The 15234-nt window shown below is 45.2% G+C and overlaps 1 protein-coding gene across 1 annotated transcript; it reads right to left on the bottom strand.

Annotated features, from left to right (window-relative positions):
• Positions 1-2915: 2915 nt before the first annotated feature.
• SEPHS2 (selenophosphate synthetase 2) lies at positions 2916-15100 on the bottom strand. The gene is made up of 2 exons (XM_007094760.3): positions 15072-15100; positions 2916-5011 (listed from the first exon to the last, which is right to left on the bottom strand). The coding sequence occupies exon 2, from the start codon at positions 4558-4560 to the stop codon at positions 3214-3216; it is 1347 nt and encodes a 448-aa protein (XP_007094822.2). The 5' UTR covers positions 4561-5011; positions 15072-15100; the 3' UTR covers positions 2916-3213.
• Positions 15101-15234: the final 134 nt, after the last annotated feature.

Raw genomic sequence — 15234 nt, 5'->3', positions numbered from 1 at the left:
CACAAGGTTCCATTCTTCATTGGCGTTGATAACTGTCTCCTTCTTTTATTTTCATTTGCTAATTTTCTATATAATTAGCATTGATCCATTTTACATCTTCCATTAACCTTCCAATTTTCCACAAAATTAAATGTATCAATACTCTTATCAGGTCCATGTTCCTTTTTCTGGGAGCCTTCAGGCTCCTGTTCCCGTGTGCTGTGTCTGTTCCAGACTGGTTGGTCTCTAGGCCTGCTGTAGAGCCATTACCTTGAGACCTCCCTTCACCTTCTCTGTGCTGGCTTGGGTTTTTCTCTTTCCTGGTTTGCCCCCATGTTTTCCTGGAGCACATCTTCCAGTGGTTTCTTGAGAGAGTCCCTGGGATGAAACCACTTTGACACCTTGCATGTCTAAAAATATCTTTATTCTACTTGTTTGAAAAATGTGGCTAGGTATAGAATTATACAGTGAAAATCATTTACTCTCAGAATTTTGAAGGCATTACTTCATTGTCTTTTAGCTTCCAATTCCCTGTTGAGAAGTCTGATACCATTCTTATCCCCAGAACTTTTTTTTAAGTTGTATGTATTCATTTTTGAGAGAGAAAGAGAGAGAGAGAGTGAGCAAGCAGGGGAGAGGGAGAGAGAATCCCAAGCACGCTCCACACTGCCAGTCTGATGTGGGGCTCAAACCCATGAACCGTGGGATCATGACCTGAGTCAAAATCAAGAGTCAGACGCTCAACTGACTGAGCCACCCAGACACCCATCCCCAGACCTTTCTATGTGTTCTTCCCCTCCCCAGAAGAATGGGCTCTGGAGTCACACTGCCTAGCAGATGGCTTGTGCAACCTTGGACAAATTTCTTAATGTCTCTGCACCTCAGCTTCCTTGTTTGCAAAATGGGATTGTTCGCAGTTCAAATGAATTAATATATATAAAACAGTTCTCTTTACCACTGGCATTTTAAAGTTTAATACAATTAGTGTACGTCATTTTTCACTCACTATGCTGGAAAGTCAAAAGACGTGTGCTAGTTACAACCTTTTAAATTTTAGAAAACTTTTTTTGTATTATTTTATATAATTTTTTCTTCCATTTGCTTTATTACCTCTTTTTGGAATTCCTTCTAGATGTTGAACCTCCTGACTTACCTCTAATCTCCATCACATTTTTTTTCTTCTATCGTACATCTTTTTGTTGTTATTCTACTTTCTGATAAACTTACTCAATTTTAAGTTAATATTGTTTTTTAATGTTTATTTTGAGAGAGACAGAATGCGAGCGAGGGAGTGGCAGAGAGAGGGAGACACAGAATCCAAAGCAGGTTTGAGGCTCTAAGCTGTCAACACACAGCCAGATACAGGGCTCGAACCCATGAATGGCGAGATCACGACCTGAGCCGAAGTCAGATGCTCAACCGACTGAGCCACTAAACTTCCCCAACTTTATTGAGTCTTCTACTGATTTTTTTAATTTTAGCAATATTTTATATTCTAAGTGCTTTGTTCTCATATCTTTTTATGGACACTTTATATTCTTTTACCTTTTTTTTTTCTTCTGCTCCCTGTATTGTCTCTTTATTTTTTTTCTTTTTGCTTTGACGTCTTTCACGTTAGAGGCTTGCCTCAAATGTCTGGTGATCCTTAACTGCTTACATTTAAGAATGAGGCATCGAAAAGAACGTGCTTGGGTGAAACTTTCCATATGAGAGTCTTCCTGATATAGGGATTTTCACCGGGGGCTCCCTAAATACTTATAGGGTTTTTTTCTGGGCACATTCTTTTTCTCCAGAGGAGCAAAAAGTGGTATAAGCTTCCTGGATGGTGTTTTTAGTAGCTAGGGGAGGGGCCTGGGACAGTCTCATTTTTGTCTTTATTCTTGTTTTTGGTAAGGCCTCTGTTCTCTACTGCGGTGTCTCTGACTATGCAGTATTTTTAAAACTCATTCCTCAGAAAGTAAACCTCCCTTTACCTACAGAGGTGAGAGGCAGTCATCTGGCTATGTGACATGGGGGAAAGGTTTGAGAACTTCAAAGATCTCATTGTAATTATGCTGTATATAAACTTTCAAAAAGTATCTGTCTTCATCCCTCCCCTTAACCCCTTAGTACCCTCAGAGCCTAGCTCCTTGCTTCCTATTAGTATTCCCCAACTCTGAAAGCATTTACTTTGGCTTCCCCTATCCTGCTGTCAGTTGTTACCCTTCTCCCGCCTACTTCCAATGTTTAAAGAATTGTTGATACCTTTCTTTTGCGATTTCCTTTCCCACCCTCTAGTCCTTGGGCTTTCTGCCTTTTGAGTCCTTTGCTATCAACTGAGGGGGAGGGCGCAAAACTAAATCTAGGTGTTAAATGCTCTGGTCCGGGATCAGGGAAAACATTTTCACTCTCAACTTGCCAGATTCTAAATGTATCATTTGGCTCATTTTATAACACTGTAAAAGATTCAGAACTCCCAAGAATCCAAATAGTAGTCAGAAGAATTTTTCAACAAAGTCCCTTTTATTTATTTCACTAGAAATTACTTTATTGATTAAATCGCCAGAAATTTTCAGTGCAAGATTTAACATCTCAATGACCATCAAGGCTTGGGCTCTGGGGCTTGCTCTGCCTCCCCCAGTCCTTAAAGGGGTTTAGAGGGAGAGACGTCATTAACAGAGACCAAATCAGATGGTCGCAGGTCCTCCTTTCCCAGTCATTGGACAAGCTGCTCAATTCTTGCCCAGAGCAGGAAAGAGCCAGTGTTTCTGAAAACAAATCTAATAAAGAATTTGACATTGCAATGTAAGATCTCTCTTAACAATTTAGTTCTATCAACAGTATTGGTCCAAACTTATTTGCTTCTGATCTAAATCATTTTGCAATTTACCTTTTTTTTGGTATGTATGTAATTTCAATAATCTCACCCCCTGTGCAGACATGAATCAACCCAATGCTAAGAAAAATCCCTCAAACCAGAAGAGCCTCATCTTGTTCTTGGAAAGAAGTAACAGAGGTTTTTCTGCTTCTCTTCCATGTAAGAGATGAACAAACCCCACCTTGAAGTCCAAAATGTTACTTCGGGCCTTGGAATGTGCAGCTTGTGATGAGCCGATTCAAATCACCGAGAAAGGGCAGCCGGAACTACTATGCAGGCAGCCTTCTTTGGAAATTTCTTCTTAAAATAAAGTTTTGAGAATCGTCCATGATTGTGTTCAAAGACTCTAAGGTCCACACAACTTCTGCTATTCCGTCTCAGGAGCCAGGTTCAGAGGCAGCATTGGAATTGTCAGGAACGAGAGCAGTAGCAGTGGCCCCGCGAGGTAGGACCTCAATAACTCGAGGCTTGTCAATGATCCGAGCTGTCCGGTTTCCCTTTTCTACAATACCGACGATCCATGCTTGGTGACCCTCTCCATACTTGGAAGATTTGATTTCAGAACAAAAGCGAGCTGCCTGTTCTCTCGGCAGACAAATCAGTAATCCCCCAGAAGTTTCTGCTGAGGTTCCTTGAAGGAGCCCAAAGCGCCCACTGGCCTTGCTGATGGCAGCCATCTTGGCAATGATTGGCAGATTATGAATGACAAATGACACCTCATTTCTTTGTTGTTTTGCAAGGTTCTGAGAGTGTCCTAGAATGCCAAAGCCTGTGATATCTGTGGCTGCGTGTGCATTAAACGTGTGCATTAGTCCAGCAGCAGTTCTGTTTAGGGTAGCCATATTGAACATGGCTTCCTGATAAGCTAGCTCTACCTCTTCTCTGGAGACCACCATATTTATTTTATTCCATCTTTCAGGATTATCCAGCCATTGGTGGGCATTGACAGCAACTTGGGTTCCTAAGGGTTTGGTTAACACGAGCACATCCCCAACAACTGCACTGTCCGGCATGATGAATTCATTTGGCTGACATACCACAGTGGCAACCCCTCCGACGATAATCCAAGGGTTTACCACTGTCTGTCCACCAGTCACTGCAGTCCCTCCTTCCTCAGCAGCGTCGCGAAAGCCTTTGATCATGAGCGGTGTTATCTTTTCTCGTTCCTCCTCAGTCATACTCTGGCTGACGCTGAGTAACATCAACATGTTGTCACATTCAGTAATACCCATGGCGTAGAGGTCACTCAGCACGTTGGCACACGCTATGCGCCCCATCATGTAGGGATCTTCCACTAGGGGGTAAAAGAAGTCCGTGGTCTGCACCAGTGACAGGCCCCCGTGCCTCAGGGGTATGACGCAGGAGTCCATCCCAATGCCCAGGGCTGGAAAGGTTGGGTTGGGTTCCGCCCCGGCCGGGAGGCCGCCTTCCTGGGCCGCCTCTTCATGGCTTCCGACCAGGCCCAGACCCGACGGGGGCCGAACGTCTGGCCGCGTCAGTCCCGCCAGGAGTTTGAGCAGCGTCTCCTGGGGGACTTTGCAGCCTCAGCCCTTCATGCCGGAGAAGCCCGTCAGCCGCCAGCTCGGGCTGAGGCCCAGCGCCTGGGGCTCGAAGGGCCGGTAGCTCGAGAAGCCGCGGCCCAGAGACAAGCCGGCGGAGCCGGAGCCTTCCGCCGCCGCCACCGCCACCTCTCCGCCGGCGCCCGGCGCCGCCGCTTCCGCCATCGTGCCTGCCCGGCAGGGAGGGGAAAAGAGGAGAGGAGCGCTCCCTTTTATTTTCTACTCCAGTTAATATGGATTAACAGATATTACCGCAGAGAGTCTCCTCCGCACGACTCACGCAGCCCGACTCACGCCACACCGCGCGCTCCTGGCCTTCCTGGGGGAGGAGCCGCCGGCCTCCCGTACTAATAGCCCCGGTGATTGACAGCCGTACCATCCAATGACGACTTCGCAACCGAGGGCGGGCTTCCTTTCATCTAAGAGATGAATTACAAATCGACCAGCAGTTTGCGAAACTGGTGTGGACTTGGTTACCCGTTTGCTATTTGGTTCGCTCCGCTAGTTGTAATTTAAACGATCTCTTGGGAGAGGCTGGTGCGACTTTGCTCCCTAGAGGCAGTTGACCAAGTGCTGCATTTTCGGAGATGAGGAATTTGGGGGTCACTTGGTAGATCTATTACAGGTCAGAAAGGTCCAAGGGTCACATGACAGCGCACGTGACCAATCCAGGTTAGGAAAATAGCCCAGGGAAAAATTCGGAACGAATAATGAAAAATTAGATATTAAGTTACTACCATTAAGCAAGCAAACTGTAGCATCAAAATAATGAAATGTTAAAATGAGCTCCAAAAAATTGTAAGATTCAGGGGCGCCTGGCGGGCTCAGACGGAAGAGCATGCGACTTTTGCTCTCCCCGTCATGAGTTCAAGCCCCGCATTGGGAGTAAAGATTACATTAAAAAAATAAACAATAAAAATAAAATAAAAATCTTTTAAGGCTCTTAAGGGCAGACACCTGCTTGGGTTCTGGTGCTGTTTCCACCACTAACTGCCTGTGTGAGTCACTTTCCCTCTCTGGAATCAGTGATGTATCTATCTGGACAACAAAGTAGCTTACCTTCTTTTGTCCTCAGGTTTCTGTATGTCTTTAAGTTAGTATATATGAGAATCTGTGATGTAACCCTGAAGAGCAATTTGCCAATATCCATTAAGGTTATAAATGCATATAATACCTTTGGCCCAGCAGTTCCAATTCTAGGACTTTATTCTACAGATGTACTCGTGAGCTGTGAGTGGGAAATGGTAGGGATGTTTTGTTTTCTGTGCTGTTTGTAATATCAACATACTGGAAACAATCTAAATGTTTATCAATTATGATTAAAATAAATTGTTGTACGTTTACATAATAGACTATCCATCCAAGCAACTGTAAAACAGAACGAGAGAACATTGATGTAATTCTATTGATAATGGTTACAGTTCTAATAGGCACAGTCCTAAATGCTTTATGTATATTAACTTAGTCCTTATAAAACTCTTTGAGTTACGATTCTTTCCACATTTTACAGAAAAGGAATATAACGCACAGAGAGATTAAATGCCCTATAAAAGGTCATAGCCAGTTTAGAATGGAGCTGGATATGAATCCAAGCAATCTGTTCCAAAGACTACCAGGCTATACTGCGGATGATGTTTGTGAAAGAAACAAGCAAGCTTCAGAGCAGTATTTATACAATACTACTATTTGTTGTAAAAGGGGGAAATTTATGCAATAGCATATTTCTGGGAGTATAATCGCCAGAAACTGGTAAATTGATTGCCTCTGGGGAGAGAATGAGGTGGTTGGGGATGGGAGATTCTTCGACAAAAAACTGGAAACAACCCATGCATCTGTTAACAGGGAATGCATAAACAAATTGTGGTATAATCACACGTGGAATATTATTTATCTGTGAAAATGAATGATAGGTATAGGGATCATCAATATGGATAATCTCAAAAACAAAATGTTGGGAGTAAAAAGCAAGTTGCAGAAGTGTACCTAAACTAAGATGCCATTCATATAATAAAATTCAACACCAGGCAATGCAATAATATATTGATAAGATATGCAAAATGGTAAACACTTTTTTAAAAGGAAAGAGAGTGGATGATTAACAAAATTTAGCATAGGGATTACTCCTGGGGTAGGGTGCATAAGGGACCCCTGGGCTCCGTTTCCTTCTGTTTCTTGGGCTGGACATAATGTTCTTGAAACTGCACACATCTATTTTCCCACACTCTTTGTAAGTTATATTTCAACATTAAAAAAAGAGAAAGCGTGCTATATTTCAGAATTAAAAATACAAAAAGAAAAACAAAATAGTCAAAAAGCAATAGATGTGGAAGCAACAGACATCTGGATTTTGTCTCACCTTTGGACTTGTCAATGAGCTGTCTAGCCTTGAAGAACTGATATAAACTGTCTATGCCTTAGTTTCCACTTTTGTAAAATGAAGGTTATAATCTCTGCTTAGGATCTGGCGTAAGGATCATATGAAAATCTCAACTATGAAGATTTCTTTGCAAAGTATTCAGTACATTGTACATGTGAAGGATCTTCCTATCACTAAGGGAAAAATGAAAACATCCCAGTACATCTGTAGTCACCTCATCTGGGTTAAAAAGTGACTAGATCAGGTGCCCCTGGTTATACTCTCTCTTTGTTCTTTGGACTTTTTCCTCTAGGCATTTAGAACAATTTGTAATTCTTTATTCATTTGATAATCATGTGATTATGCCATGACTATCTGCCCACTAGGCTGTAAGCTCCACAGGCAGGGGCTGCCCTGTTTCGTCCACCCTGACTTCTGTAGCACCTTACATGGCAATGACATTTGATGAATGAATATATCATCTTATGAAATACAGTTTGCTGGGCTCATGTGATGACCGGTGCTGAGCATCTTGTACTCATTCATCTCTTTTATTTTTTAAAAAAAGTTTATTTATTTATTTTGAGAGGGAGATAGAGAGAACAGGGGAGGGACAGAGGGGTGGGGGGAGATAGACAATCCCAAGCAGGCTCTGCGCTGCCAGTGTGACAGTGCAGAGCCCGACTCAGGGGCTCGAACTCATGAACCAAGAGATCATGACCTGAGCAGAAAACAAGAGTTGGATGCTTAACCAACTGAGCCACCCAGGCGCCCCCATCTCCTCTTTTAATCCTCATAGCAGCCCCAGGAAATCAGCAGTATTATCCACTTTAGGGATGAGGAAACTGAGGTCCCCGATAAGTCAGGAGTGGTGCACAGGGTCACCAGCTGGAATCAACCTAGGGAGAATGCAAATTTAGGTCTGTTTTGACCTGAAGGCTGGTGTTCTATCCCTCATCCTGGGGCTCCCCCTTGAGAATACTAACAGCCCCCAACATGCCTCCAGAAAAAGCAGGACTCTGAAGGGAAGGTTTCATCCCTATAGTTCCCTGTTGCTTCTGTTTGGACAAAATGTTCACTCAGGTCAAAAAAGTCATGAATTTGCCTTGGTCAGTGACCAACCCACTAGGCTTAGAACAAGTTCATGTGCCTTTGTGCAGGTGATCCACATGAGTCACAAGGGTGATCCTTATGATTGTATCATGAGCATTTGAAAGCATCCTTTTTATCTTTTTCTTGTTTCTCACTGAAAGATCCATTGAATCACATTTACCACTTGGGTGAAAGCATATGGGTCAAAGATTGCAAGAGTAAAAACCTAGAGGTGGGGTTGGAAAAGCAGGCAAAGGAGAAGAGGTGGTTTTTGTTTATTTGTATGTTTTTTTAATTTTTTTAATGTTTATTTTTGAGAGAGAGAGCAGGAAGGGACAGAGAGAGAGGGAGACACAGAATTGGAAGCACTCCAGGCTCTGAGCTGTCAGGACAAAGCCAGACATGGGGCTCAAACTCACAGACCGCGAAATCATGACCTGAGCTGTTGTCACAGACCTCGCGATCATGACCTGAGCTGTTGTCACAGACCTCGCGATCATGACCTGAGCTGTTGTCACAGACCTCGAGATCATGACCTGAGCTGTTGTCGGCCGCCCAACTGACTGAGCCACCCAGGCGCCCCATGTTTGTGTTTTAAGTAGGCTTCAAAACCTACCATGGGGTTTGAACTCGTGACTCTGAGATCAAGACCAAAGCTGGGGCACCTGGGTGGCTCAGTGGGTTGAGGGTCCGACTTCAGCTCAGATGATGGTTTCTCCGTTGGTGACTTCAGGCCTCACATCGGGCTCTGTGCTGACAGCTCAGAGCCTGGAGCCTGCTTCGGATTCTTTGTGTGTGTGTCTCTCTCTCTGTCCTTCCCCTGCTCATTCTCTCTCTCCCTCTCTCTCTCTCATTCTCAAAAATAAGTAAACAGAAGAAGAAGAAGAAGAAGAAGAAGGCCTGAATACCAGCCCCTCATTTGCTTTTCACATACAACAAAAGCACTGAGGCTGGTGCTAGTTTTTCACATTATGATAATTTAGAGTTATAACACTACACTTAAAGGTTTAGGACACTTTATTTTTTAATTTAAAAAAACTTTTAAGATTTTATTTTATTTTAATGTTTATTTATTTTTGAGACAGAGAGAGACAGAGCATGAATGGGGGAGGGTCAGAGAGAGAGGGAGACACAGAATCTGAAGCAGGCTCCAGGCTCTGAGCTGTCAGCACAGAGCCCGATGAGGGGCTCGAACCCATGAACTGCGAGATCATGACCTGAGCCGAAGTCGGACGCCCAACTGACTGAGCCACCCAGGCGCCCCTAAGATTTGATTTTAAGTAATCTCCACACCCAACGTGGGGCTCACACCCATAACCCCAAGATCAAGAGTTGCAGTTCCACCGACAGAGCCAGCCAGGGGCCCCAGGTTCAGCACATTTTAAAGAAGTCTTTTTAATTGTGGTAAATATACACTCAGTATATTTCTAGTATACTGAGAATATTTCAGTAAGTTTAGCACCCTTTTAAAAAAAAGTTTTTTTAGGGTTTCTTTTTGAGAGAGACAGAGCACGAGCAGGGGGGAAGCAGAGAGAAAAAGGCACACAGAATCGGAAGCAGGCTCCAGGCTCCCAGCTGTCAGCACAGAGCCTGACACGGGGCTCGAACTCACGAACTGCAAGATCATGACCTGAGCAAAGTCGGAAGGTTAACCGACGGAGCCACCCAGGTGCCCTTAATACGTTTGTTGTTTTTTGTTTTTTTTTTTAAGATTTTATTTTGGGGCACCTGGGTGGCTCAGTCAGTTAAGCATCTGACCTTGGCTCAGGTCATGAACTCGCGGTTTGTGAGTTCGAGCCCCACATCGGGCTTTGTGCTGACAGCTTGGAGCCTGAAGCCTACTTCAGATTCTGTGTCTCTCTCTCTCTGCCCCTGCTCATGCTCTGTCTCCTCTCTCTCTCTCTCTCTCTCAAAAATAAATAAACATTAAAAATAAATAAAGATTTTATTTTTAAGTAATCTCTACACCCAATGTGGGGCTTGAGCTCACAACCCCCAGGTCAAGAGTTGCATGCTCTACTGACTGAGCCAGTAAACTCATTACAAAATTATTCTGTTGTCCCTGGAGGAAAATCACAAAATGCAGCTTAGTGAAAAGGAAGAAAGTTAAAAGAACTTGAAATCCCTCTTCCCAGAGAGAAGTACTAGTCATAGCTTCACAGAGTGAATTTTAGACAATTTGCTCTACGTGTAAGGAGGGCCATCACCTCACACTGAACTCCAGGCGGCGCCCTGTCACTTCCTCCAGGCCACATGGACCAGTGTGCTGTGTGCTCTGTGTACTTGCATATATTTTTAATTTTTTAAAACAAAAAAGGGATCATTCCGAGTGTTTCTAGTAAGAAATAACATAATGGATGGAAATAATCCAGCATGTGATAGGCGCTCAGCACTCCTGCTGGGTTCCTTCATCAATATTTGTCGAAAACTTTTGTGCGCTGGATACTAAAGCTATGGCAATGAATGCCAGACAAAAATCCCTGTCCTCGTGGAGCTGACGTACTAATGGGAAGAGATGGCGATAGGTAAGATCAATCATTTGTCAATTAGGGATAGATGTTGAGGAGGGAGGAATGAAGTCTAGAGAGAGGGAGGATAGGAAGTCTGATACGTGTTTTGCGTAACTGTCGCCAGGGAAGGCCTCGCTGAAAAGGTGACTTTGAAGTAAAAGCCTGAATAAAGAGAAGAATACTGCGCAGATATCTGGAAAAGAACGTTTCAGGGAGGGAATGGCCCAAGTGCAAAGGCTCTGCGGCAGGAATGTACCTGGGGTGTTCTAGGAGCAAAAGACAGCCACGATGACTGGTACGTAGTGAGTGGAAAGACCCATAAGAAATGAGGTCAGACAGATGCGTCATAGTGTTGGTGAAGACGACACAGGACTTAGGGCATCACAGGACTGATGTAATCTGACTTTGCTATAGCTTTGAATCTGCATTCAAACCCCACAGGTCCAAAACATTCCCCATTGGTCTGAGCCCCCCCACTCTGGCCCCGACATCCAGGTCAGCATCCCCATTGCTGGTCCCTGAACCTGAGCCTGACCCAGGCAAGACACAGCCTCTCCCGGGTTTGCCCCCTGGGGCTTCCAGCAAGAGGCTCTAGAAACGAGACCTATGTCCGTAGCCCCTCACACTCTTAACCACCTAACAGCAGCCTGTGTGGCGGGAAGTTTCATCTTTGTATCTGAGGTAAATGTGAGAAGCCCTAATGAGTCATCGCTTGCCATAAGAATGAGAAAGAGAGACACAGCACAGAAAGAGAGACTCAGAGTGATGGCAGAACTCAGAATGGAGGGTCAGGAGACAGAGATAAAGAGTGAGAAGGTGACTTAGGAGGTGCTGAGGGAGGGAGTCACAGGATAACTTGGGGGGTCAGCATTCCGGCAAACACTCGTGGCAAAGGGCCCGAAACGAGCAAGCTCCATGTGTTGGAGGCACAGCAAGGCGGCCATTGTGGCTGGTGACAAGTGGGTGAGGGAGGGAGCAGGAGGAAGTGATGCCAGAGAGGCAAGGAAGGGCCAGATGTGCGGGGCTCATGGGCTTTGGGCTTTGGCACGGCCTTTGGATTTGGCTCTGGGCAAGATGGGGGCCATGGGGCAGTTTAGACCAGAGGAGTGACGTGGTCACTCTGGCTGAAGTGAGGGTAGACAGGGTCGGGAAAGTGGATGCAGAGAGACAGTGCGAAGGCTCTGGCAAAAACCCAGGGGAGAGACGATGGTGACTTGGTTACACTGGAGATGGTGACAGGTGGTCGCAGTCTGGATATTTTTTGAAGGTGGAGCCAACAGACTTCCTGATGGATTCGATACAAGATCTGATGGGCCATGTGAAAGAATCTTGGACTTTTTGTCCTCGGAGAAAAAGGAAGTCACAGGATTGGTTTTAAGCAGGGACATGACATGGCTGCATTTGTGATTTTGAGAGATCACTCTGTGGGGAGTGAAAGAACACACTGGCGGGGAAGGATGCAGCATAGGACCACTACTGTCTTCAAGACCTCAGGAAGTTCCTCCCCTGTGATCCCATGACCCCAGAACTTCCTTGTTCTAACAGTTACCATCTAGATTTTCTCTGACTTCTGCGAGCTCCTTACAGCTTGGACCACACCTCACTGGGTTCCATCTGCTCAGGGCCCAGCATGAGCTCTGACACAGAGAAGCCCTTAGAGAGAGCATTTGTTGAATGAATAAATGCAAAGAATGTGAATGAGGTAAGAGATCAGCACCCTGCTATTTGGGGCTCACTAAAGCATTTTTAAAATCCCTTATTATTGTTGATTTCTGGTTCAAACAGTTATCTGTGCCTTTTATTAAAAAGCCAAACATGACATAATAATAAAAGATCTCTAAAACCTCATCCTCTATACTCTAGAAATAACTCAGGACATCTCTAGAATCTAGAAATAACTATGTAGAGTTCATTAAATATCCTCCCCCCAAAAGTTTATTTACTTAAGTAATCTCTACACCCAACGCGGGCCTTGAACTCCCAACCTGGAGATTCAGAGTCACATGCTCTTCCGACTGAGCCAGGCAGGCGCCCCTCCTCCCCCCAATTTTTTAAATGTCTACACCAAACAATGAAGGGTTTAAGAGGTAGAGATGTGGGAGAGAGACAGGATGAGAAAGGCAGACCTCCTTCCTAGCAGGCAAGTAAGGTGTAACACACACTATTTTGTAATTTGCTTTTCTTCTACTTAGATCATCATGACAATCTTTCTATGCTAGTACTTGTAAATCTACCATATTTTGTTAAAGACTGAATACTATTGCATAAAATGGATTTATGTAATTGGTATAACCAACTTCCTGTTATTGTTAGATATTCCCCCACGCCCCCCCTTTTTTTTTTTAATTAAAGGATTTCCTTGAAGATCCTTGTTGCGTTTATTTCTTGGGGCACCAGAATTTTAGGAGGATAGTTGAAACAGGTGTTCGTCCTGGGGCAGTCGGAGGACTTGAGACTTTGCCTCATGGGGACTATTAGGTATAACTGAGGGTGTTCAGTCTGGAAGAGAGACATGTAAGCCTTGTCTGTATTTCTGAAGGGGCTTCCAGATGGGAAAGAGAACAGATTTGTCCCCAGGCATTTCTGCGGGACAGAACCAGGTCTAAGTTACGGATGTCACAAAGAGGCAAACTTGCGTGTCGTAATACAAGAAAGCATTTTCTGGGGCACCTGTGTGGCTCAGTCGGTTAAGTGTCCAGCTCTTCATCTCAGCTCAGGGCGTGATCTCACGGTTGGTGGGATCGAGCCCCACGTGGAGCCCCATGTCTGGCTCTGCGCTGTCAGAGCCTGCTTGAGATTCCCTCTCTCCCTCTCTCTCTCTCTGCCCCTCCCCTGTGTGCTCTCTCTCTCAATAAATATATAAACTTAAAAAAAAAAAAAAAAGAATTTTCCTACAAGCAGAGCTGCCGGAGATGTAGCGGATCTCCTTGGGACACAGTCATGAGCATGCTGTCTCTGTAGGTGTGTAAGGAGAATTTGATTGAAGATTTAATAGGAGGTATTATATAAGGGACTTTTGTGCAGCAGGCCAAAGTTGAATTAGGTGACATTCAAGAGTGCTTTCAGATCTGAAACTTTATTACTACACTGCTAATCGAAGGTGTCATGAAGGATGACCCAAAGAGGTTGGCAGTTTCAAATTCTCCTTCCTAAGAGTGTGGGAATTCAGAGTATGTGTGAAGTGGACCTGCGGTTGGCCCTGGAGGACAGCCTTCTCCAAACTTCGTTGAAGAAGCGGGGAAACGTGGCTTACAGAGAGAAGGATGGGGAGCAGGTGATGCCCTCTTCCAGCCGCCTGCAAGACCTGATCGTATTTGGGTTCTTCTAAGGGCTTTGTGATATCCTCGAGACAAATATATTTGTTTGCATTCAGTAAGCCCACATGGGTGCCCGTGACTTGCCACAGTATGACATCTGGCCCGGACCCTCTAAATTAATAGGGACTCATCCATAGCCCCTGAACGAGCTTCGGGAACATTCAGCTGGAGGAGTGGCGGAAAGGGTTAAAAAGGTGGTGAGACAAGGGAGGAAGCCTTCCTAATCATTTAGATAATCAAGAGAGCTTCTGCTTCCCCCAAGCCCTCCACCTTGTTGTACGGAGCAAACACATCATACAATGACAAGTCCTCCAGGTTCTGTTTGACTTGTTTTCTGGATGGACTCAAGAGACCGGGTCAGAAGACAGGAAATGTTTTCCTGCTTCCCACTGGGGTAGAGCGATGGCAGGGAGTTTGCTTTCCTTGATGTAACAAAGAAGACAGCTTGAGGTTACCAAGATCCCCATTGTAGGCCAAATGTGGGTTTTGGTCATTTTGGAAGTTCAAGAACAAGTGGGCCGTGTCTGGAGAACTAATGCGGTTCCTATTCAAGAGGGAGCGTAGGAGTGTCCTGAGTGGGGAGGCTCAGACCAGAATGAACTTGACCCAGGAATGAACGTTTAGCCATTAGATGGGAGTAGTGATCCTTCCTGTACATAGTAGCTATTATGCAAGTATAAGTCTGGCTCAGACCCCTGAACATAAATCCCGTGTTTGAGTGAGACAGAGAGAGACAGAGAGAGAGAGAGAGAGAGAGACATAAGTAAAACTTGAAAGAGCTGCCTTACTAGCCTGCACACCCTGGAGCCCAAACAGTTGGAGCTTGGTGTCACTCAAAGCAGGGAGAGAAGTTCTTCCCGACTCTACCCCAGTCTTGGTATTTCAAGGGCTTGGGCTAATCGCCAAGAAATGTTCTAGCTCCAGTTTTGGTTATAGAACGACAGCCAAAATGTGAAGCCTTGAGCAGCTCACATACCAGGGAGTAGAGCACAGGTGAAATACCTCTAAAGACTTTCTGAAATAGCAGAGACTCTGCAGGAAGCCGGAGACCTTGTACTAGCAGGTGGGGGTAATACGGCAACAACATGGCGGTGGTAACATTAATATGATCTTGTTTGGACTCATAGACTGGTGAGTCCTGCAGAAGCCTGGGATCTGGGTATGGAGGAAGCAACAAAGGCCCAGAGAGGTGAAGAGGGTCATTGGCACAACACAGCAAGACAGTACTGCTCGGAGCTGGTTCCCAGGTTTCTGGCCCTGAATGATGGGCTCTTTCGGCTACAATCAACCATACGCTGAGGGCCTGGAAACAGAGGCCCTGGAGTGAGGTCACCCAGTGACATCAGGGCCCCGTGAACCGCACGTGAATACTCAAGAGTGCCATCTGTAGGAAATCCCTACCTGTGGTATGTTCAGCTCAGCCCTCCCTCAGAAAATCCAGGTAGAGTTTCTAGAACTTTAGAATGCTCTGGTGTGCCTAGCCATGAGATCATAAGGGTCTTGCAATAGGGTGGGGGCCTCTGAGCCCCTCTGGGCCTCCGTATCCTCCCCTCCCCTGAGGCCC

Source organism: Panthera tigris, chromosome E3, assembly GCF_018350195.1.
Source record: "Panthera tigris isolate Pti1 chromosome E3, P.tigris_Pti1_mat1.1, whole genome shotgun sequence".
NCBI classification, from domain to species: Eukaryota; Metazoa; Chordata; class Mammalia; order Carnivora; family Felidae; genus Panthera; species Panthera tigris.
The sequence above is the reverse complement of the archived record's forward strand: the minus strand, read 5'-3'. Positions and strand labels throughout refer to the sequence as shown.